Source organism: Camelus ferus, chromosome 3 (assembly GCF_009834535.1).
Source record: "Camelus ferus isolate YT-003-E chromosome 3, BCGSAC_Cfer_1.0, whole genome shotgun sequence".
In the NCBI taxonomy this organism is placed as follows: Eukaryota; Metazoa; Chordata; class Mammalia; order Artiodactyla; family Camelidae; genus Camelus; species Camelus ferus.
The window spans coordinates 43,559,886-43,585,970 of record NC_045698.1 but is presented as its reverse complement, the minus strand read 5'-3'; the positions used below and the strand labels follow the sequence as shown (position 1 = coordinate 43,585,970).

General features: G+C 34.7%; 1 protein-coding gene across 7 annotated transcripts in view; it reads left to right on the top strand.

Moving 5' to 3' along the window:
- The first annotated feature begins 3,663 nt into the window (after positions 1-3,663).
- The window catches only part of ADAMTS6 (ADAM metallopeptidase with thrombospondin type 1 motif 6), a 266,890-nt gene continuing 244,468 nt past the window's right edge, over positions 3,664-26,085 (top strand). Inside the window, exons 1-3 of one of the 7 annotated variants that reach the window (XM_032473104.1) lie at positions 3,664-3,683; positions 15,811-16,188; positions 18,371-18,735. In XM_032473104.1, the coding sequence (XP_032328995.1) occupies positions 16,092-16,188; positions 18,371-18,735 (462 nt within the window). In that variant the 5' untranslated portion in view covers positions 3,664-3,683; positions 15,811-16,091. Of the gene's footprint in view, positions 3,684-7,064; positions 7,216-7,840; positions 8,847-15,810; positions 16,189-18,370; positions 18,736-26,085 lie in introns of those variants that run through there. The other 6 variants (XM_032473101.1, XM_032473111.1, XR_004317184.1 and 3 more) reach the window with 6 other exon arrangements.

Below are 26,085 nucleotides of genomic sequence, written 5' to 3'. Positions count from 1 at the left end.
CTACTAGATCATGACTTCAAGAAGGGAATGATCAATGCACTGAAGGAACTACAAGAGACTATCAATAGAGATAGAGAATACTTTAAAAAAGAAATTGAAAGTATAAAGAAAAGCCAGTTAAAAACAAAACTCAGTGACTGAGATAAGAGCCGAGCTAAAGGCAGTCAAAAGCAGAGGAGATAATGTAGAGGAATGATTAAGTGACTTAAAAGACAGGATAACAGAAGTCACCCAATCAAAACTGCTGACAGAAAAGCAAGTAAAAACCAATGAGAGCAATATAAGGGACCTATGGGATAATATAAAGCATGCCAACCTACACATAATAGGGGTCCCAGAGGAGAAGAAAGAGAAAAGGAGATTGAAAAGGTATTTGAAGAAATCATGACTAAAAACTTTCCAAACCTAAAGAAGAAAGCAGTTATCCAAGTACAGGAGGCACAGAGGGTCCCAAACAAGAAGAACCCAGCAGACCTACACCAAGACATATTATAATTAAGATGACCATGGTTAAAGATAAAGAAGGGATTCTAAAGGCAGCAAGAGAAAAACAGTTAATTGCAAGGGAACCCCTGTAAGGCTTTCAGCTGATTTTTCTACACAAACACTGCTGGCCAGAAGGGAGTGGCAAGATATATTCAAAGTCCTAAATGAGAAAAGGCTGCAACCTAGGATACTCTATCCAGCAAGACTATCCTTTAGAGTAGAAGGAGAGATAAAGAATTTCACAGACAAGCAGAAACTAAGAGTTCAGCAATACTAAACCTATGCTAAAAGAAATATTGAAAAGTCTACTCTAAATAGAAAAAAGCAGGAAACTATAGAAATGAGAAAACCATCATTAGAAATGTGATAACTACAGGGAATTGCAATAGAATAAACATGAAGATGTGAAAAAAAAAAAAAAAGACATCAAAATCATTAAAGGTGGGAGAGGGGAGCAAGAAAATAGATTTTTTTTCCCTTTTCTTTTTTCCTTTTTTTTTCTTTTTTTCCCCTTTTTCCCCCCATTTTTTTAGGATGTATTGGAGCCTACATGACTACCAGTCTAAAGCAAACAGATATAGTAAGGGGTTAACACACTTGAAAAACAAGGTAACCACAAATCAAAAGCATATAATAGTCACAAAAACTAAAAAAAAATTAAGCTAATACAAAAGAAAATTATTGAACCAGAAAAATAGCATATGATACCACTTAAATGTGGAATCTTAAAAAAAAAAAAAAGGACAAAATAACTTATTTACAAAACAGAAACAGACTCATGGACATAGAAAACAAACTTATGGTTACTGGGGGTGGGGAAGGGGATAGGAAGGGATAAATTGGGAGTTTGAGATTTGCAGATATTAATATATATAAAATAGATAAACATCAAGTTCATACTGTATATAGCACAGGGAACTATATTCAATATCTTGTAGTAACCTATGGTGAAAAAGAATATGAAAATGAATATATGTAGGTTCATGTATGACTGAAGCATTGTGCTGTACACCAGAAATTGACAACATTGTAAACTGACTATACTTCAATAAAAATATATATTAAAAAAAATAAAGAAGCCAATGTTTTTTGCTTTTTTTGTAAGAAAAAATTATAGGAAGTAGGCAAAAAATTTCTTTAAGAGAATACAAAGAGTCTAAAACATAAAAGAACAAAGAGTTAAAATTGACTATGTTAAAATTAGGAATTTCTGTCTATAGCAAAGGAAAACACCTTTAGAGAGCGTTAGAAGGCAGCCCAAAGAATGGGAGAAATTATTTACAGTATCTGTATCCAACAAAGAAGTCAAATCTGAGATATATAAAGACTGTCCCCAAATCAGTAAATAGAAGACATTCATTCCAATTAAAAATTATACTGGTGAAAAAAACTTAAGAGACACTTCATAATAGAGAAGAAGTATCTTGAAAATATTTTTAAAATAAAGGAGAAAGAGTGTCTTAGTTTGTTTGGACTGCTATAAGAAAATATCACAAACTAGGTAACTTGCAAATGATAGACATTTATTCTCAGTCCTAAAGGCTGGAAGTCTTGAGATCAAGATGCCAGCATGATCAAGTGAGGGCCTTCTTCCTGGTTCACAGTGACTTCTCCATATGTCCTCACATGGTGGAAGGGATGAGGGATCTCTGTGTGCTCTCTTTTATAAGAACACTAATCCTATTTACAAGGGTTCCACCCTCATGACCTAAGCACCTCCTGAAAGCCCCATCTCCTAATACTATCACACTGGGCATTAGTATTTCAACATATGAATTTTAGGAGGACACAAATATTTAGACCATAGCAGAGAAGAATTCTAGTTTCTGATTAAGATGGAATAGACACACTTCTCTCTATTCCTCCTGCTAAGTACAGCTGAAAACTTGACACGTTATGAAAATATTAAGAAAACTGAAAAGTAGACTGAAGAGGGCACACTGGCTAAGGAGTTAGTGAATTGTAGTTCTATTTAGTAGATGGAAAAGACAGAGAAATAAGCTGAATTCTGTTTATGTCACATGAAGTTTGTATTGCCCATCAGATACAATGGAATAGATATTTAGATGGAGGAGCCGTTGACATATAGATGATTTTTAAAGCTGTGGAAAAAGGGTGCATTAATCAAAGGAAAAATTAGTTGACAGAGAATAGAATGGGTATCAGGAATGGGCATTTAAATATTTAGTGACTGAATAGAGGAGGAAGGACCATTAGGGGAGGAGGAAAGCTAAAAAGTATAGTGTCAAGATCCTGAGGGAGGAACATTCAGCATTTCCAGAATTTGAGAGTGATCAACTGAGGTGGATGTTGTTGGGAGTTCAAGAAAGAACTACAAAATTGACAAGATTTGGCAACATGGATGTCTGAAAAATCATTATTTAGACTTCACTGAGTTCCCTTATTTGAAGCCCATAGCACTTACAAAATATGTCACTAAGTTATGTAACTTATTGCAATTTTTCTGTAACCTTATTGAGGAAAGGAACATTGCCTTATATTTTTATACTTCTTTGCCTTTTGCACAATGCTGAAGAGTAGGCATTTGTTATTGGCATATCAGGGTCTTTGCTGTTAGCTCAGTGATACTCTTTGCATCTTCTCCTCCTTTTTGAATATTAGATATTTGTATAGTAAAGTTATAAACCATTGATTATACCCACACTTTCCTTCTCAAGTTTTAAAAAAATTCCTGCTTTTGATCTCATAGTCTTAATAAGAAAGTAAATAAGGAAAGAGGTTAAAATGAAATTATTTTTTGCCACTATCTAAGGTAAAAATTTTGGGTATAAAGACTAAAATTGTAAGGTAAAATTTAATACATGAATTTTAATTTGCTTTGCTCACCTGTAGTGTACCAGTGTATTGGTAATTGCAAATTTTAACTCTTTTTGAAATTGCCAGATGAATTGTAATAACAAATCACAGTAATCTTTCTTTTTTCGCCTTTTTGTAAAACTGTAAATTATACCAACTATACAGAGATTAAAATAATAGTTACCTATGTACACTCAATACCCTGAATTGGTAGATGTTAACATTTTATGATAATAATTTATGTTGTTTTGTTTTTCAAAGAAAATTTTACAGATTTTGTTGATGACCACTTTGTGCTCTTCCTTAATCCCATCCTCTCCTCTTTCTCCCCTAGGTAACTGACCTTCAAGGTACTGTACGTTCTTCCTCTGCATACTTTGGTAAGTTTGATATATATATTTGATGTTAAAAATAATCATAATTTTAAAATTTTATAAATTATACATTTCCTATCCCAGTATCATGTTAAATTTTATACATCGTACCCAGTTTGAATATATCCTATTAGAGCATTTCAACTTAATATGTAATTTATCCACATTGACATGTGTAGATGTAGTCTGTCATTTAACTGCCATATATTATTCCATTGTGGGAATAGATTACAACTTACTTTTTTCCCAATTGATAATCATTTAGGTTGTTTCCATTATTCACTGCTACAAATAGTGTTGCCGTGATTATTAATGTGGATTCTCAAGTGCAAGAATTTCTTAAGATTATATACTTAAAAGTAAAATGGCCAAGTCAAAGACTGCTATGCGCATATTCCTCTTTATTAGATATTGCCAAATTCTTCTTTGTGATGTTTGCCCTTAATTTACACTCCCATCAGTGGTATATCAGATGTCCAGTTTCCCCAATCCTCCCAAACACTTGATATTTTCAAATTTTAACATTTTTGCCACTCTGATGAAAGAGAAACATTTACATTTCCATGATTCCTAGCAAGACTGAACATATCATTTTTCATTTATTGGTCATTAGCTTTTTTCCTCTTGTGACTTTCCTATTTATGCCATTTTCCTTTTTTTTTTTTTTTTGGCCTGTCCCTTATAGATTTGTGAGAGATCTTTCAATATTCTAGATATTCATTATGTCTCAGTTATATGTGTTGCAAATTCTTCTCCCACTTTCTGGCTTTTGTTTTTACTTTTTAATAGTTTTAAAATTTCCATTTAATAAATTTTAACTTACCAGTCTTTTCCTTTATGCTTTGAGCCTTTGCACCTTAAGATATCCTACAATAGTCCTTTAAAAGATTAGTAAATATTTCACCATATCAAATTCACATCCAGTCTCATTGAAAGAATAAAATGTTTTGTGTAGAAAACGTATTGAATTTGGTTTTAATGTGTTAAATCTGGTTTTAATGTCTGGGAGGTAGAATTCAAAATTTATCATCTTTAGAGATAGTCACCTGCTCCAATTTAATAATGTCAAGCAAGCGTAAAATCAGAATTCTTCATCTAATTTTTTCTGAAAATACAAGCCAACAATCTAATTTTAAGAAACGCCTTAATTTTTAACTTAAAAACATTAAATTTCATTCACTTGCTAATATATTAAAAATTATAAGGTAGAAGTTTATTCTTATCTCTGAAAGTTCCTTAGTCCCTATTCTTTGGCTCTGAAACTCTCCTGCCTTTCTGTTTTTCAGTTTCTGAAATACATACACATATACATGCATACATACAAACTCACTCTTCTCCCAAATTTCCATTTATTCCTTCTTTGATTTTCTGAAAGGGCCTGTCCACTTAGATTTAATTAGGCTTCTAAAGACTGATAGCAAAGCTCTTTTTTAGATGTAAGTAGTGGGTTTGCTATTAACTCTACTTTGCACATAAATCTTCATCTCTTAATTAAACAGAAAGAGAAGGAAAGCTGGAGGGAAAAGTTTTCAAAGAGTAAAGGACTGGTCATTATAAAAATTTTAAAGAATTTCTATATCAACTTAAGTTCTCTCAGGGTTTGATTTAAATTTGTTTCATTTAATTCAATTTCAATCCCTGGTACCGCCTCTAAACAAACAAACAAACCCAATTATCTCCCCCCACCAAAAAAAAAAAAAAAAAAAAAGAAAGAAAGAAAAAGAAAAAGTAATAATGCCTGGATATTACCCTAAAGCATGTACATGCTAACAGAAGTGCTACACATAGTATTAAGATGGCAAGATATTAATATAGTATTTATATTACAAGATAAGAAGTGAGGAGGAACCAATAGATTAAAAGAATTACATGGTTACATGGGTAGGTTTCTTTGTGAAAATTTATTCGACTAAATACTTTTCATCAAATTATATATTTATGTACTTCTCTATATGAATATTTTACATTAATAAAAAGTTTTTTTAAAAGGAACATACAAGATAGATCAACCTAATTCAGTATATAGATCCTGGTTCCAATAGAAAGTTTTTTAAAATCTGTATTTGCAATTGAGGAAGTCTGATATTTGATGAAATTAAGGAATTATTAATGTTTTAAGAGTAATAATAGTGGTATAGTAGTGGTTATTTTTTAGTCTTTATATTTTATAAATACAGGTAAATATTTAGTGGACTCAATGAAATGCTACCTGGGATTGGTTTCAAGGTAATCCAGTGGGGTGGAACAAGCAACAGGGTTTGACACTTGTTGAAACTGGATGGTGGATACATTGGGGTTCATTGTACTATTTTTCTACTTTTGAAAGTGTTTGCATTTTATGTAACACAATTAAAATGTACACATACACACAAAAAGTTATTAGCCCTTCATCAGTTCTCATGCTAACAATTTTTCACCCTTACTCATACTGTTTTTCTTACCTCAATCATTTGAAGGAAAGGAATCTGTTGGAAATTTTTCATTTCTCTGTTTAGACGCAGGATGGCACTCTTTGAATAAGTAATTAGCCAAAGTCCACTTCTCATTGAGTAAGCAAGCTCCTTTCCTTTACAGTACTGCTATTTCCTAGGGCAGTTTGTCTTAGTTGAGAGTAAAAACTTTTCAGATGGTTTATACAGATGATTACTACTCATATCTTTACTTTAGTTTTCTCTTCTGGCTGTGTCTATCTACTGCTAGTTTTTAAAAAATTAAGGGTAAAGTTCAACAACTATTTAAAAGGTGGTTTGATGCAAAACCAGCTCTGTGCCCACTGTATTTTTGCTGTTTACAATTATTGCTAAGAAATTAACCATCTTGTGTATTTTAATGCAAATATCTATCTATATATCTATATCTAAATAGCCCCATATGAATCATCTTTATTTAAAACTGTCAATTCCAACCATAGGACATATTTCTACGTTTTAAATGGCACTGAGCCAAATACTACTGATTAAGGTCAAGATGAGGACTATTGACTGTGGACAGATGCTTTCCCCTTTCAGTCCTCAAAGAAGAATGGAAATAACTCTATTCTTGGATGTCCTCAGTCTGATTCATGCCTTCTTTTAGCCAACTATTCATGTATTCACCAGAAGAATTACACCTACTACCTCCGGTGTAGGAAGGAAAAAAAAAAAATCAAATGAGCAATAATGTTAACAGAAGCTTGAAACTTAAGAGCTGGTATTCAGAAAGGTCCTTCTCCCCACCCCCTTCCCTCCGGTCCAATTCCCCTTTCTGGTTCTGGCCATCGGAAATTGACTTGGCGTTAACTGCGGACTGGAATTTCAAGGCGTCAATTCCCGCCCCCCTTGGGCCCCCCCCCCGCCCCCCCCCCGCCCCCCCCCCCCGCCCTCGGAAACTCTTAAACCTCTCCCTGCCCTATTCTCTACTGTAGAGACAGATAAATGATGCAGCAGATTACACCGCTGAAAGGCAGCATTTGTCCTGAGCTATTTTCACATTTTTTCCTGTTTCCGATTTGTGTGCCAAACTTTTGTTTGCTTGCTTAGGACATGGATAACATATTTGGGTATGTTCCCCACCGTTTAATGCCAGTGGCTTTCTCCCAGCAAATGAAAGTGAAAGTGCTACGTTGTAGCTGTGTTTTATTCTTAAAGTATGGACTGGCAGCTGGTGTGTATGGAGTGGTGGGGAGGGGGCGGGGAGGGTGGATTTAGGAAGCTTGAAGAACCAGTTTTGAGGTTTTGTTTGTTTATCTTGAGATCGCAGCAGGATTTCTGACCACCCCCCTTCCCCTTTTGGGGTCTGACTTCGGTTTTATTTTCATTTGGGCAGTCACTGAAGTTTCATTCAATGTACTGACTTAAAAAAAAATACAATCCTCTTGTAGCTTTCCCCGGTTGCACTTTAAAACACCATCCAGTCTCACCCTCATCTGGAAATAATGCAAGCTTCTCTCTCTTCCCCCCGCTCCCTCTCCTCCCCCACTTATTCTCTCTCTCTCTCTCTCTCTCTTTTCTTTTAAAGCTCCACATAACCTGAAGTCGGTAATCAGATGGAAAATGTGCTGGTCTTAGTTTATTTTAGTCTACTCTCCCTTTTGGTGACAATTTTATTTGTTGAGATATATAAAGAAAACACAGGCATTTTGTGCACATGTAGCTACCGAGTCTTGAAATCTGCCAGTGATCGAAGTTTGTTGTAGTTTCCCCAGAGACACTGTTTATGTGCAACTCTTAACATTTCTGTTGCGTTGATTTTTTGAAAAATACATGGAGAAGGGCACCAGAGATTTTAGCAGTGACATTAGTTCATCTAAAGCCATTCATCCTCCCTCCCCCTTCCCTTTACTAAGAAACTAATCACAATCCAGGCTAGAATTTCTAAAAAGAGGTTAGAGGAGGAGGAGGAGGAAAAGAGGCGGAGTGGGGAAGGGGACTGAGGTTAGAAGGGCCAGAATTTCTCTCATTCACAGGGTGGAAAAGTTGACATTGTCTAAGCCCTTCTGAATGGCTGGTAGTTGGTTACCCCGATTGTACCTCTACCTCCCCTCCCCCTCCACGTGACGGCCCAGGACACATGCGCACCCGACGCAGCCCAGCACATCTGCAGACTGACGTCAGTGTGCTCTGCCTCCGAGGAAAAGCTGCCAAAATTTTGCTGCAATTCAAGTTGGCTGGGGGCCGGTAGTGAGATCTAGGGCTACTTCAACAAAACTTTGCTGCCCTTCCTGCTCCTCTTGTCTTCTTTTCTCCTGATACCTTTTGATGCTCTTCACATGTTATTTGCATAGCAAAGGCACTAAAGCTGTCCAGGAAGAGAGGGCACCACTTCCACCCCCATTAAGCCTTTTTTTTCCCCTTCCTTCCTTTCTTTTTTTTTTTTTTTTTTTTCTTTCCTTTTTTTTTTGGAGGGGGGTGCGAGAGAGAAAGGGGGTTTTGCAAAGGCAACATCTCAGGATGATAGCCTGGATGTATTGAAGGCATCTCTTTTTCTGCCAAATCGGAAAGTCCGTTCTCTAAAGCCCGGGTTAGTCAGACTATAGGGTTTTATTCTGGCTGCAGAATAACTAACTGACTGCTGTGGCTTTGCAAAGGGGGGCAGAAAAAAAAGTTAAAGAGGAGAGGGAGTACGTGAGTCGTCCAGTGCAATCTCTATTGTTTGAAACTTACTTTTTATCAGAATTTGAAGATGAAAACGGTAAGGAAGACTTCACAATATTCAATGAAACCGTTTTTTTTTTAATTAAAACTTGTGCTTTGCTTGTCTTCCGAATAACGCGTAGAAAACTTTTTTCTGTGTCTGTTTTTTTTTTTTTTTTAATGGCAATGAGTGAGCTTGACTGAACTCATTTTACAGATAGAAATCTTTTAACTCCAGACTAGTCGGGGGATGGAGAATTCTGGGTCTTGCAAATATTTTATGATGCAAAAAAGATACGTTTATTATACAAATAGACGTGTTTTGTGAAGTGTGACTTGATTATGATTTTTGTGGTCTTTAATCACCAAAAAGTAATCGGGAAAGTAATAATGATGTGTATTTGAAACTGATTTCCAGTTTTCTTAAAGAAAAACCTTCTGCATTTTATAGTTTCAAGTCAGTGTCTTAAGTAGTCAGACAAGTGCATATTTTATGCCTGGGCTAGAGGGCAGAATTAATGTGCTAGCTATAGCCTCGATGCTCAGGGATATGTTAAGCTCTTAATAGGCTAATCAAAGAGATGGAAATGTGTGTTTTTGATTTACTTTTGGTCACTTGGGACGTGCTAGACTCATAACCCTCCGGAGCCTTGAATATGGGGGTATGTCTGTATATATGGTATATGAGATCAAAGTTCAGAGATTGGTGGGGGAGGGGGTTGTGCTGGAGGGGTCATTGGAAAGCTGCCTTGTGATAATGTATACTACAATTCCTGTCTTTGGTAATTTCTTTCCTTGTTGTACTGGAGGCAAAGAGAGCGAGAGAGTGAGAAAGCGCACTGAGAGGGAACAAGAGAGTGAGTTTCTTACTCTTGTTTTTATTTGAGCTGCCGGTGCAACGCGTTTGGGCCAAATGCCAACTGTCTGGGTCACACGCGTTTTATCCAAATAGATTTAGCGCTGCTGTCTGGAAATGGGCTGCTGAATGTTAACTTTAGGATCAACTCAACCAGGGCAGCTCAGACTGTTACCCTCTGTCTGGGTGAAGTGGGATGGGGGGGCGGTGGGGGGTGAGGGTGTGCAAAACGGGGGCAGGAAAGGGGAAACTGAACCATTGCTTGGAACTTTTAAAAACATTCTGGAGTGTGATTTTCAACATATTCTTTTATGTTCAAATTTCTCATACAAATTTTCTTCCTTTTTCTTTCCTTTTTAAGCTTATATTGATTAGGCTGAAATTTAAATGTGTGAATGACAGTTCTCAAAATTCATGACAGGAAAAGAAATGTAACATAAAACTGGTATAGTTGAAAGGAAATTGAGAAAATTATTTTTGGAGATAATTGTTTTCCTGTGTTTCACCAAAGTGGTAGCTGTAGTTCTGGTTTATATTAATTTAGTGTTTATATGTGATCACTGGTGTTTTGGATTTTTGAAAAATAGCTGTAGAGGCAAATACATTGATTTCAAACAAGTCCAGGTTCATTCATTTCTCACAAATGGCAGCAAATGAAATATATGTTGTGGTATTAAATATTTTTGTGATTCTCAAGGGGAAAACCTCTAACCTCAAGACCTTAAATATTTTAATACTTTTCATGTCTGGGCCAATACATGTAAGATTAATTGCTACTCTTGTCTACTCTTACCACTTCCTCTTCATTTCCTTAGCAACCATTAGTAGCTACTAGTGGTTTAGCACAGGCCTCTATGCCAGATCTTACCCTGTGTATGCTTTTTGTGAGAGAATAAAGAGAGGTAACATATTAAGAGAGTTAATAGCACATTCTTTGGAGCATTTTTTCGGGGGAAGAGTAAAAGGTGGAAGAGATGGATAGCTCTTTTGGTTCTACCAAAAGACATAGTTGATTATCAACATTTTGAGTTAACCTCAAGAGAAAAATGTGTTTCTATTTTTCAAGAGAGAAGTTTTAATACAGATAACATATATTTAACTTTCCATCTGGAAAAAAAGTTTGGGACTATATTTAATTTAGGGCTTGATTTTTATAGAATAATATTTTGTAATTTTGCTTTTGGCTTATTACCTTTTCTTGTTAGGTAACTTTTGAGTGTCTTTAACTACATCCTTCCTTGGTAACCAATCTCACAAAATTGATGAATGACCTGGAATCCTTTGTACTTCAAGCCTTGGCATATAGTGGGTGACAATAAATATTTGTTGGGAGAATAAATGGAAAATGAGATGAGAAGTTAATTTTCACATATAAAAATTGAATAACCTGAAGGAAGCACAGTATTGTTGCTTCCTATGTGAAAAAACCGAATCAGCTTTAAAAGAAATAACCAGACTTAAGATGGATGAGAGAAGTTGAAAAGGATGTTAGACGTGTTCTTTAGCTCCATAATAATAGTTCATGGGAGGAAATCATTACCTTGGCTACTCCTAGATCATTTGAGTGGGAAGTAAAGATGATAGAGGAAAAAGACAAGTAAGTACTCTTCAACCAGGGCAGACTACTGAGGGAGTCACTGAAGCACAAGTTGTCTGATCTTATTTCTACTTAGCTAGTTTAGCTTTGATCCATGGAAGCAGGTAAATGATCCCTTAACTTTACCAGTTGGTGCATTTGTATTAGGGAAAAAAAGCATATGTGAAATCAAAGTAAAATGCAAGTTTTGATTCTCTTTTCAAATTTTTAATAGTTGTAAGCCCAATTATCATGACTTCTTCTTTACTGTTTGCTCTGAAAGAGAGTATAACCTAGTTGGTCGATTGATTACATCATCATATTCAGCAATTCCACATTTTTAAGGGAAGGAGGAACATGAAGCTATTTTTTGAAGGAAGGCCTTTGAAAAGTGATGACTCAGATAAGCAGAAGAAGGGGGCTCATATTTATGTAACCATTAAAATGAAGTGTGTGGACACTTTACATCATGTGTAATCTAATTTAATCTCTCAACAAGTCTTTGTAAGGTAGATAACATTATCATGGTTTTAGAGATGAGGAAGCAGATTCAGAGAGGTTAAGTTGGAGTCAAGCCAGGACTCAAAGCCTTTGTGCTTTCCACAGCATAATCTACCATACAATTTAAAGAATTAATGCATTATGATTTTGGGACAATTGTGTAGTATTTTAATGTTCATCTGAATTTTGGAAACCATATCTCGAAAAGCTAGTGCCTATGTATATTTATTAATGATGTCCAGATTAACCTCACCAGTAGGTGCCAGAAAGTAGGTTCTCCCACTTATTTTTATTGTGTACATGACTAGCAGTGGTTAGATATGTTAATCATTATGGATTGTAATTGAGCTTAAGCCAACTCATTTTCTTATTGTAAGTTTCTTCACTGGCACTGGGGCCCTGAAAAATGTGGAGTGGGAAGAGGGTAGTGAGAAAGGAGAAAGAAATTCAAATTTCTTGAGTGCCCATGTGCCAGGTACCATATGTAGTGGTGGAACCAAGACTGTAGCTCTGGTTTGCTTAACTTCAAAGCTCCTGCTCTTTCTATTATACATCAATGCCCTTCTTACTACAGGTCCTTAAAAGAACTGTTAGTTTACTTCTGGCCAAGTAGTTACATACTACTTTTCCTCTCAATGCCACTGGCTTACTTATCTTGAGCATTTATAGGACAGTTCTAGTAATGGTGAGAGTGGGAGTTAAAAAACTGTGAAGAGCAGAAAATTTCTCAAGGGGAAAAAAAAATTGTTCCCTAAACCCAGCTAACTATATTGTAAGTTTGTCAGTTTCAGAGCCCAGGAAAATTGGAAAAAAGAATGAATGATTCACTACAAATCTATCATCACTACTAGAAAATTAACTCAAATGTGTTAATTATATATTCCTCTTTAAACGGAAGATTAAAGTATATGAGGGACTCACTCAATGTCAGACAGTTTTCTGCAAAACACTCAAGTAATCTGATAAATATTAAAACAATGAAGAGTAAGTGTTTATGAAGCAACAATTATGGAGTTGCAGACTGTAGGTAAGTAGGTTGGAAAGCAAGATAACTGGATTTTTTTCTTTACAACTGACACTTGAACAACACAGGGTTGAGCTGTGCAGGTCTACTTTTACAAGGATTTTTTTTTTCAATAGCAATTCTGAACTACTACATAATCCTCAATTAGTTGAATCCCCTCTGAAGGAACTATGCATGTGGAGGGCCTATGATAAGTTATATTCAGATTTTTGCAAAAGGTCGGTGCCCCTAACCCACATTTGTTCAAGAGTCAATTCTACTGTTATTAAATAATGGTGTGATTTAATCTCTTTAGAGGTTTTTTTTCCTGAGAAAGGATTTATAGTGTCTGTTGTCACTTCTAAATCATCACAGAAGTAATTTTGAGATGAAGCAATTTTTTGTATCAAGTTACTTAAAACTGTTCATGTTAATTAACCTGTGTCATTTATGAATATCTGGTTGTATGCAATTGCTATTAAATATTTAAATTCGAGTAGCTAGAAATGGAAGTGTGATGTCATACAAAGAATTTTGACTTTGGAGCCAGGTAATCTTATGTATGAATTTGGGCTCTGCTGTTTTTGAGCTGTGTGGCCACTATGGGCTTCAACTTCCTTATTTGTAAACTGGCAGCTGTATTAGTTATCAATTGCTGCAAAAAAAACAAAAAACAAAAACAAAACTGTAGACTTAGCAGCTGAAAACAACACACATTTATTAACTCACAGTTTCTGTGATTTCAGGAGTTCTGTGGTTGATGGCTTAGCTCTGTGTTGTGTTTCAGGAACTGTTGCGAGGCCACAGTCAAAGCATTGACAAGGACTGGGGTCACCACAGAAGGCTTGAGTCGGGAGGGTATCCTTCTAAGTTCACATATTAGCGGGCAGGATTCAGTATCTTGTAAGCTATTGCCCTGAAGGCCTCAGTTACTTGCTAGTGGTTATCTGAAGGCTGCTCTCAGTTCCTTGCCATGTGAGCCTCTCCATATGGCGACTTGCTTCATCAAAGCCAATAAGGAGAGACTACTAGAAAGGTGGAAGTCGGAATCTTTTGTAATCTTATCATGGAAGTGACATTCCATCAGTGTGGAGGTATTCTATTGGTTAGAATCAAATTACTCAAAGAAAGAGGATGGATACAAGGGCAAGGATATCAGGAGGTAGGATCATTGGACCATTGTAGATTCTGCCTGATTCAGGGGCAATAATACCTACTTTACAAGATTTTTGTCAATGTTAAAAGAAGTAATGTATATTTAAAGTTCTCTTTATTTTTGGTCTGACCTTAAACTACCTTTCTATTACCTGTTAGTCTTCTGCACAAGGACCAAACTTACTATTACTACTTTTACTGATACTATTTTCCTTTTTTTCTTGCTATCTAGACTTTGTGGAATCTGTTTCTTTAATTTGTTAGGATTGCCCCCAGCAACTGGACTTGTGAAATTACTTCCATCTTCCAGAGCCTATCTCAAATGCTACTTTTTTTTCATGAACTTTCTTCACTCATTCTTTTTTGACTTACAACTCATCCCCCTCATCTGATCTCCTCTAACACCTTTCATAACTTTATTATGGCATATGTCGGTCTGTCCTAATTTTTCCTTTGTTCCTTAGATTATGAGCTCCCTAAGACAACGACTGTATCTTAATCTTTTCTTATCCCCATGTTGGCATAACATCATTTAAAAAACATAGTAAGACAGTATTTGTTGATTAATGGATTAGTTTTTCCAGGTTGAGCAGTTTAATAACTTGTAGAGACAGACATAAGAGACTAAATGATTGTGGTTGTAATTACCAATATTTATAGCATTATAGGGAATGAAGTATTCGACATTTGTTAATTTTACAATCAACCTTAAATATCCTTTAATATACCTAAAGTGACTATTTTAATCACTATTTATTTATTCATTTACTCATTCATTTTTTTCAACCAACAAATATGGAATTATTATATGATAATACTATATACTAAGGATTTGGGATGAAAATCTTTCTATAATATCTTTTGTGTACTTCTCTATCATAGCAGTAAGTTATCTTATTAGTAGTAATTTAACCTTTTATTCCTGACTCAGGCATAGTGTTTTGAATATCAGATATTGAACTGTAACACAGTCATATACACAATATGAACTGTTAAGCTATATAAGGGCCATTTGCCTCTATCCCAAACTGTATTGCTTTGGGGTTCTAAAACTATTTTCTAGTTTTTCCTCTTCTTTTGTCACTTTAATGCTTTCAGAGAGCTAGTTTCTAATCCCGTTATTTTTTTCTTTTAAAGTGCTGTATGCTGGGACGTCAGGTAGCCAACTATGCTACTGTTTTATATAAAATGTGAATTCATGGACTCTGAGTGAAGTTGTAAGTCGAAAGGAGAGTACATAAAATCTGTTGTGATACCTGAGATGAATTTTTAAAAATTCTTTTCATAAAATTAATTTCTTTTTTTACAGTTACATTCTAGATTAAATTGTTTCATATGTGTTGCTTATGACTCATATAAGACTTCCAGATAGAGTCCAGGGTTACTGTAAATATGCTTCAACTTTTTAGAAGTTTAGTTTATGCTACTGTGTGAGCTTTCACAGACAGTTGCTCAGTGCCACTGTGTATTTCTAGATGCACTCTCTTAAGGAAAAAATGATAAGTGCCTCATAAAGCAACAAGTCAGTCTCTGGATAGGAGAGTACTGAAAAGCATGTTAAGAAATGAGATCACATACTGTTTATCACTTTCATAAAATGAACTCTGTGAAGTCAGCTTGTTTTTTATTTTATCTATTTATTTAGATACTTGTACAATATCTTCAAAGTTTTAAAAAGAGACTTTTTATGATTCCCTTTCAAATTCCATCTTTGATTATTAAGTAGCTCTGGCATTATCCTGCTAACCATTTAGTTTTCTAATTCTGTGTTTAGTCTTGTGAATGTTTATTTAAATTACAAAGCACAACATTGGTCTGATTTAATTATATTATTGTGTAGTATATGTCCTTTGGCAAGCATTCAGCAATATAGATCTGTCCATTCAGTATATTTTTCATTTACCTTAAACTTTTTTTGTTTGTTTTTCTAGGTTAGAAAATGGCCGTACTTTCATAGCTAATCAGCTTAATGCTCTGCTTATGAAAATTTCACCATCTTTTTTTTTTTTTTCATTTTGGATTGAGAAAATGAATCCAGATATAGAAGAAAGTATGGGATGTTGGAAAAAAGTACCCGTTAAGTAGTGGAACATCTAATAACTCACTCTCAAGAAGTTTTAAAGAAATAAAGTTGTTATGCTTCGATTTTGGTATGGTATTGACTCTCTAGCACATAGGTAGCCCTCTAAAAAATCATCCAGTTTTCTAAATTATGGAAATTTTGTGGAAGTCGTTGACCTGGATTTTGAGCCTCATCATGGCTTCATCGGAATTTCATAGTGACCACAGACTTTCATACAGTTCTCAAGGTAGGATTCCTGCTTTTGAAACTGACAAAAATATTGCTATTAATCTGACGAGAAAAGACTAAATATTTAGGTTGGGTGAATGTCTTCTTTGGGATATGCAGTGGTAGGAGTAGAGTCCTACTGTGTCAATTCAGTGCTAATTTCATAAGTGTTTCAGTGCTAATTTCATAAGTGTTAAAGGCTTTAAGAGTCTGTCTACTAGTGTTTCACATCCACTGCATTTTTAGGGTTGACTGGTCTTTCTCAGAAGATAGACTCAGGACTCTTCTTTTGAATCCTAAACTTTAATAGGCTCACTCATTCCTAGGGTTTATAGGCAAGGTATGTTCAAAAGGAATCCAAAGGTTTGTCCTATAAAAGCAAGAAGCCAGACAAATTCTGATGTAGTATCCTTCTGATATGGACCTTTAGTGAAAAAAAAAAAAAGTCTCCAAACTTAAGAACTCTCATCTAAGGAGTAAGAGCTGGATAAAAGAGTAAGAGTTATAAGAAGTTTAACTTTTCAAATTTGAATCCATAAATCCCTATAATTTTAATACATAGAATTGAACTTTACATCATAGAAAAGATCTTAACAGAGGTCCCAGGAAGGGAAGGTCATTTTGTTTTCCTAGGTCAGTCTAATTCTTATAGAATTATTGAAACCATACCTTTTGGATTCTCCTCTCATGAATGTATAGTAACAGATCATTTTTTGGTGCTGATGAGCCAGATTTTCAAGGCTGTTACAAATTGATGTAGAAATCCAGAAGTCCATGTGTACAAAATGTGGCTCTCAAGGTAGATCAACAAAGTCAAAGCATTTAGTATGAACTTTTATTTATAAGAAGTGAAATAAATATTGTCTTTCATTTTTTTCCCATTTGATCATGGTTTCATGGGAGTTTATATTTGTGGATGAACTCCATGTATAGACAGTGAAGTAATTTGAAGACATTTGGTTCTTTTTTAATGGTAAACTTAGGTAAAGGGAGATGTGATTAAGGAAGTAGACTGGTAATATTTAGTACGCCTAAGTGAGGAAAATATATTTAATAGTACTTTGAATTTTTTGTCAATGTGATGATTTTTAAACAACTTTATTGAGGTATAATATACATACCATATAATCAACCATTTAAAGTATACAATTCAAAGGTTTACAGTAAATTTGTAGAGTTATACAACCATCATCACAATCAATATTAGAATATTTTCATCACCCCCAAAAGAAACTGTGTGCTCATTAACAGTCACTCCCAATTTCCTTCTAAACCACCTTCCCTGCCAGCCCCAGGCTACCTCTAATGTATTTCTGTCCATAAAGATTTGCCTATTCTGTATATTTTATATAAATAGAATCATGTGACTGGTTCTTTTTACTTAGCATAGTGTTTTTATAATATTAGATAATGAGTTTTGGTTTTGAAGGCAGTTATTATGGAGGTTCATTCATGCCATAGCATGTATCACTACTGCTTTCCTTTTTATTCCAGAATAATATTCCATTGTGTGAATATACCTCATTTTATTTATTCCTTCATCAGTTAATGAGCATTTGGGTTATTTCCTCCTTTTGGCTATTATGAATAATGCTGCTGTGAACACTCATATACAAGTTTTTGTGTGGCTATATGTCTTCATTTCTCTTGTAAAGATACCTAAAGGTGGAATTGCTAGGTCAGATGGCAGGTAGTTCCATGTTTAGCTTTTTGAGGAACTGCCAAAGTGGCTGCTGTATTTTACACTGTGACTGATAATCTGAAAAAAAATTCACCAAGGCTATAGAGATTCTATATAAACTCCTTTGGATAGCTTTTATAAATATATTTTATCTGAATGAAATTCTGTTCTTCTATATGTGTACTTTTCACTGTTTTTTACTTCAATATAAAATATTCATATTTACTGTAGAATTTAGCTCTTAGAATTAATGTTTTTAAAATAAATTTATAAAAGAAAAAAGCCTTTTAAAATAATATTATTTTAAAGAATGAAATGATTGGAGCTCCATTCATCTTTAGATTTTAAACTTTTACTATTTCATTTTTATTTTATGCAACATGTTTTGTTCATACCTCTCATGTAATGATGCATAGTTTTAACTGATATATTTGTTATTTATACTGCTACTTCTTTGTTCTGTTAAATTTTCTTTTCTTCCATGTGTTTTTTCTGGATTCTCTGCCTTGTGACTACAAAGAGGAATTCCTGACTTATCTAGAACACTACCAGCTAACTATTCCAATAAGGGTTGATCAAAATGGAGCTTTTCTCAGCTTTACTGTGAAAAATGATAAACACTCCAGGAGAAGACGGAGTATGGACCCTATCGATCCACAGCAGGCAGTATCTAAGTTATTTTTTAAACTTTCAGCCTATGGCAAGCACTTTCACCTAAACTTGACTCTCAACACAGATTTTGTATCCAAACATTTTACAGTAGAATATTGGGGGAAAGATGGACCCCAGTGGAAACATGATTTTTTAGACAACTGTCATTACACAGGATACTTGCAAGATCAACGTAGTACAACTAAAGTGGCTTTAAGCAACTGTGTTGGGTTGGTAAGTAGATGTTATAATTTTAAATTTCTGATGGGGAAATAAATTCACAATGTAAATGTCTTTCTCCAGATTAAAAAAAATATAAATGGTTTACCTAGGGATGGTAAAATTATTAAAATTATTTCTGCTCCTTTGCTCTTAAGCTTTTTAATAATGTTTGCATTGACTTTTCAAAGTAAGAACTCTTTTTAAAACTTTGTATTACTGAGTAGAAGAATGAGCGAAACTTCATGTTTCCGCTTAGGTTTACATTTTTCTATTCAAATACGATAGCCTTAATGCATAAACAAAACTCAATCATTGATGAAGAGCTTAAAAGCATATGTGTATGTATGTGTATTATGGCAGGAGACCATGGCACCGATTGCCTCCTTAGGTCTCTTTCTATAGTATCTTTCTCTGATAATTAACATAGCTTAAAACTACTTATGACCTACTTATGTTCATAAATTCTTGAAGAAAAACCTTTTATACCAATGGTTCTTTTATGAAATAATTTTCCTTACATTTATCTGAAGATTGATAATAAATCTTATTTTACTTAGAAATTAGATTTCAAGAGTATAAGATCTATGCTGAGCATTTGAGTTCATTTAATGGTAAATACACAGTTCAAGGTTGCACATAGTAATGCTTGTAGAACAAAGCATAATCTTCTATTTCCTCTACTTTTTCTACTCTACACTTCTGCTACTGCTTTACCCTATTCAGGCTAATGTAGATGCTCCACTGAATCTTTGTATAAAAGAGTACAGACATTTTGATGCTCAGCTCATATTTTTCAGAAACTATTTTTCTTCTTTACTCTGTCACATCCGTATCCTCATTTCTACTTCAGTATAAAAAACACTTAATTGGATTTGGGTTTAAGTAAGTTCTAAATTTGAAAGGAGTAAAAGAACCATAGAGTGGAGAAAAAAATTTTGCTGTAGATAATGTATATAAGAATTTGCTCAGATTGTCTGTTTTCTATAACTTAAAAGTTTTTTTTATTAAAGTGTAGTTGATTTACATCTATAACTGTTGAGTCAAAATGATTACTTAGATTTTAATATTTAGATTTAAAATAGGTACATTGAGTAAATTTATCACTAGCTTGTTTCTCTGTAAGCAATTGTTAAGCTTTATATACAACAGAGACTTATCTTTTTGAATAAAGATAAATTATTCAGAATAAATTTGTTTTAAAACTTCTTATATGTTAAAATGACATTTGTTGTTAAATATCATAGAAAAATACTGCTCCTTGTGATTGACCAAGCTCTTTAAATTTGGCATTAACATTAATTATGCCATTGATAATTTTAACAGGGTGGTGAAATGAACAGATTTGAGATTTAGGGAGAAAAAAAAAACTAATTCCATTGTGAGATTTGAGGGAAGAGGAGTGATTGGAGATATGAAGATGAGTTAGATCACGTAGGAGATAATGAAGGCCTTTACAAAGACTCTGGCACTGGGAATGGAGAAGATAGGATGAATTTGAACCATATTTTGGTGAGAAAATTTATAGGATTTGTGTCTTATTAATCTTCTCTTCCCTGGCATATAGTATATAGTAGATATTTGAAAATATTCTAAAAAATTGACATATTAATGAACTCAGTGTGTGAGAGAAAGAAATTGAAGATAGCTGAGGTTTCTCTTTTGGATGAGGCTGTATATGAATTTTGCTAGTTGAGAAAGGGAATCCTAGTGGAATGTTGGATTGGAAAGGAAGATACGGAGACTGATTTTGATACTGTAAATGTGAGGAATCTGAAGAAATCAAGGTTAAAGGTGTCTAGTTGACATTTGGGAACTATAGCTCTGATCAGAATTTAGAAAAGAATTCAATTCTGGAAACAAGTAATTTGAGAGTCATTAATATAAGTGACTACTGATGAAATTGTGAAAGATGTTGTTGATGAGTCAAAAGTGAGAATAAAGTTGAAGCTGGAAAGTTTTCTTTACTTAAGGGGATAGTAGAGTGTCACCCAACTATTCTTCATCCTCACTGAGACTTTCTGTGTCTCTTGTTCTTGTTCCTTCTGTTTGTTAACACCTGTTTTGCTTTGCTTCCTATTGAAACTGCATGGTCCATGTTTACTAACTTTGATTACTTGATTAAGGTGTGTGGTCTGCCAGGTTTGTCCACTAAAGTTACTATTTTCCCCTTGGCAACTAATAAGGAATTTGTGAGCAGATACTTTGAGATTATGTGAATATCCTATTCATCATCACACTTTTACCTATCAATCTTAGTAATCCTCACCTTCGTTCTTATTTTATATCATGTTACATTTTTAATCAAGTGGAATATGTAAACAAGTTTTTTTAAACCCCACTTTTCTTAGGCCCCTTTTGACCAATTCTGTTTTTAATTGTTTTATATAAAATAGTTTTTGATATTGAGATCATAGTGTTTTCTAATCCTATTTCCTTTCCCTTAGTTTGTGTTACAACACTTGCACCATTCAAAGAAAAAAAATTCCTTGTGTTATAGTTTATCAGTTGTTCAAAATAATGTCACATTTTAGTTTACTTTATATTTGGACCATGGCTTCTTATTCAGGTTTTGTTTTTCTGGAGTTTCTAGTTACTTTTATTTTGTCTTATTGAGAAAAAAAAAAGATTTCTTTACCAACTTGTCAATATTATCTAGTTCCTTTGTGCTTGTAATATATTCTGTTCTTCTTTGGAGGCATTTTTCTTGGAGTCTACTGGTTAATTAATTTCTTGAGCCACTGCACATCTTTCATCTTGGGATTTCTTTTCTCCTAGGTTAGTTCCACATCTTCTTCTTTCTGAGTTTACACCCTGGTTTTGTTGGAGAACATCTTCAAGTAATTACCTCAGAAAAGGTGCCTGAGAAGTAAAATTTCTAAGTCCTTGCCTATTTGAAAGTGACTTTATGCTACCCTCATGTTTGGTTAGTAATTTAGCTAGATATGGAATTCTAGGTTTAAAAATAATTTTGCTTCAGAACCATGGATGATGGAATTGGGAAAGGAAAATAGGAGACATCCAATTTATCTATATGGTTTTATATCTTAGGAAAAGATTTCAAGATCTTAAAGTAATAGCATTGATTCATTTGGGGTGACAGATAGAAGATTGCTTCTTGTTCTTTTCTTCTTTAAAAAAATTTTTTTTCAAAATGGTATGAGTTTTTCTTTACCCTTCCATTTAAAACATAATAATGTGGTGAGCTGTGGGTCTTCTATCCTGATCCCTACTTTGTATTTGATGGGGACTTTCAATTTAAAGACCCTCCTTCAACTTAGAGAAGTTTAAAAAAAAATTTCCTTAATTTTCTCTCCTTTCCCACGACTACCCTGTTTTTTAACTGGTTCTCTGCTTCTCTTATCTCTCTCTTTTTCCAAACCTTTCTCTTTTTTGTTCTAAGTTCCATGGGATGTTCCCAATTTTGCCTTCTTTTTCTTTAATTGATTTTAAAATTGTGACATTCATATTTCTAATTTTCAAGAGATTTTTCTTTTCTTGATTGTTTCTTTCTTTATATTTTGTTCTTATTTCATGAAAAGTGATTTTTAAAATATCTCTGTAGATACTAAAGACTATATCTCTAGTTAGAAAAGACTAATGACCCTATTAGACTTTCTGGTCACTTAGTTATGTCCACACTTGCCTCTCTATGTTTTCCATTATTCATTCATTCATTCATTCACCAAATACTTCTAAGTACCTATCATATAATAGGCACTGTTCTAGGTAGTAGGAGAACAATAATGAACAAAACAAGAATCCTTGTTATCATATATAGCTTGTATTCTAGTGGAGGAGATACACAATAAGAGAAATAAGTAAAAACCATAATATGCTGGATAATGATAAGTTATAATGTAGAAAAAATGTTGAGTAAAGACCTTAAAAAATGAAGAAAGGAATGCTGACATCTGATAAGATTTTCAGGTAGAAATCTTCAAGTACAAAATTCTGATCTGAGAGTGTTTGAGGAACAGTGAGGAGACTACTCTCATGACTAGAGCTGAGTGAGAGAGGAAGAGTAATGGTAGGTGAAGTTAGAAAGAGAGCTGGGGGCCAAATGTTAGGTTTTAGAGGACACAGGATAAAATCAGTGAGGACTCCAGGCTTGGGGCCTGAGCAACTAGAAGAGTATAGCAGCCCTCAGTTTTGATGACAAAGACTCAGGCATTAACTGAGATGCAAATGCTGTAGGGGGAGTAGGTTGGGGAGTGGTGTATATCATAACTTCAGTTAGACATGTCAAACTTGAAATGTGTGTAGGATGCTGGATATGCAAGTCTGGAGTTCAGGAGAGAGATGTAAATTATGAAGTTGTAACTTTGGGAGTCATCAATGTATAGATGACATTTAAATCCAGGAGATTATATGAAATTGCTTTGAGAGGATTATATATAGAATAATGAAGAGGCCTAAGGACTGAGCCTTTGGGCTTTCCAAGAGCTTAGGGAGGTCAAAAAGACGTAGGGGAGACAGCAAAGATGAGCAGGGTAAGAAAGTTGAAGGAAAACTAGACAAATATCCTAGAAGTTAAGAGAAGGAATTATTTCAAGGGAAAACTGCTGCTGCGTAGAACAAAATAAGAGTAGGACTGAAAAATGACTACTGAATTTATTAATGAGGTGTTACTGATGACCTCAACAAAAGTGGTTTTGGTGAAGTCATAGTGGGATTTGGAAAAGAGGCCTGATTGGAGTAGATTTAAGAAGGAATGAGAGAAAAGAGTATATAGACAATTATTTTGAGGACTTTTGGAAAAGCAAGGAATGATCAGTTGCTGCAGGCAGAAGTAAGGTCTTCATCATTTTGTTTGATAAAGATGAGAATCATGATGTAAAGAGAAGGGAAGTTTCTTGAGTGAGTTTTTTGATAGGTGAGAAGGGATGAAATTATCCATATAAATGGAATAATTGTTCTTATCTTGAGAATGGACAGTTAGGAGGGAAGTAAGAACATGAAGTGGATGGAGGACAATGAAAAGGTGATGGGACCATTGGGGCCTAGTGTGTGTGAAAGGACTGTCTCTTGGAGTTAGGATACTAGAGGAACAGTACTAGAAAGACAAAAGAATGAGATATTTGAAATTGACATTATGGCAGAGTTACAAATATGGATAATGTTATAATCTCGGGTTCATAACTGTGGGTATGAGTAAGGTCAGGTGAGGGACAAGATATTTGAAGAAGAGGAAGCCAAGGAATTGAGAGGACAGGGATTGAAGAGACCATGTATGATGTTAGTAGTTCCTAACCTGGGGTCTATGGATGGAATTCAGGGGCTTTGTTAACTGGAGTGGGGAAAATTTCATCTTTATCTTTCCTAATTCATATCTGAAATTTAACATTTCTTTCATTTCATAACAAACCAATAAAGTAATAGCAGTACCTGTGACTTTGTCTCTAATAGAAATTATAGATATTTTCATATTATGTTGCAGTTTTTGCAGGTCCTTTAAAATATTACTGTTAATCACTGTTGTGAAGTTATGGTAGTCACTAGGTCTACTGCAAAACTTCTTATTAAAGTGTTATATAATGTCATATGTGTTACTATGTTACATTTAAAAATATTTTGATAACTATATTTCATTACAATTATTTTTTTAATAATCCTGTATATTTTGCATTTAAGATATTATTCTGAGAAGTGGTCCCAAGGTTTCACGTCTAGACTTCCAGAGGGGTTCAGGGCACATGTACATACACACAAATTTTAAGAGCCAATGGTATAAGAAGATAAATGAAATCAGCAATTATTCAGGAATGGTTTTGCAGAGAGTGACTGTGATCCAGAAGCTAAGATCTCTGAGTAATGAAGAAAGTGACTCTGGGTCAGTAGGTAACAGCAGCTAGCAGAGGGAGAAAGTGATGCTATGAGATTCAGAGGTGGTGAGGTTTCTTCTTTTCTGTTTATTTTCTCTCTCTCTCTCTCTCTTTTTTTTTTTTTTTTTTTTTTTTTTTTTTTTTTGAGAGAGAGGAAGAGTTGTTTAGAAATGGTAGTGAGCCACAGGGACACTTACCTTACCTCCAGGTCCAATAGGAGGCATGTAGAAGAGAAAGCAGCCACCATTCCAGAGGTTTTCAGGAAAGAATGAATGTTATTTAGGGAGATTCAGGTTTTTGTTTGAGCAAGATGAAGTGAACATTCACGGATGAGGCTGAGGGTATAGGAGATTTTGTAGGTAACTGACCTTGAGTTTGAGAGGGCATAGAAGCATTTTAAATAGTGAAGGGGGAAGTAGGAGATGGGATCAGAAAACACGATGTGCATAACCATACAGGGAATAGAATCCAGGGGATATGTCTTGGGCTTTTTGGAGGGACTGATGTGGTAGGGAAAGGGGGCATGATGAGATTAATCCTGATGATCCTGAGGCCAACAGTATAGAGATGAGTGGGGACACTGAGGGAAGTGAGAGTAGGACACTTGCTAGGCATGCACGGATTTCTGGGACTCCCCCTTAACTCAGGTTCTTCATCATCTGGACTCCAGTACCTTTCTAATCTTAACATCATTTTCCCCTTCTCTCCCTTTAGCCGCAGTAGCTCCTTGCTTTCCTCAAATACTGCACACATGTTCCTTCCTGATTGCCTCTGCACTTGCCTCCTACTGTCTGATCTGCTCTTTCCCAAGATATTTGTTTGGCTTGCTCCTTCACCTTATTCACGGTTCTGTTCAAATATCACCTTACTAGACAGGATGTTCCTGACCATCCTAAATAGTTTGTATAATTCCCTCTGTGCTCTGATTATTCTCTGTCCTCTTATGGCTTTGTTTTTCTTCTTAACATTTCTTATTACCTAATTGATCATTTATTTATCTAATGAGTTCTTTTTTTCCTGGCTCCTCCCACCAGAATGTAAGCTCTGTGATAGAGCCAGAACTTTGTTTTGTTCACTATTGTATTCCCACCTCCTGGAACAGTACCTGCTCTGTGATAGGCACTCAAAACATACTTGGTGAATGACTAAATAAAGTTAGAGAAGCAACACTCAGAGGATGAGGGAATTATAATATAGTGGCTAAGAGTCCAGGCTCCGAATTCAGTTGAATGAATTTGTTACTTAACTTTGCTCAGTATAGGTTTCTCATCTGCAAAGTGGACCTGATAGTAGTAACTTACTTCAAAGAGCTATTATGATTAATGAGGTAATGTGTGTAAACATCTTACAGAGTACCTAACACGTCAAATCTCTGGGTTTTCTTCCAGGGTCTTTCCATTCTTGAAATTAGAGATTTTGTTTACTTACAAAAACCAGGTGTCTGACTCTGGTTTTCTCCAACAACCTACTCAGGTTGCTGTTGGGGACTTTTCAGCATCCTTCTGCCCACAGTCCAGCATCACATGACTTTAGTGCTCTG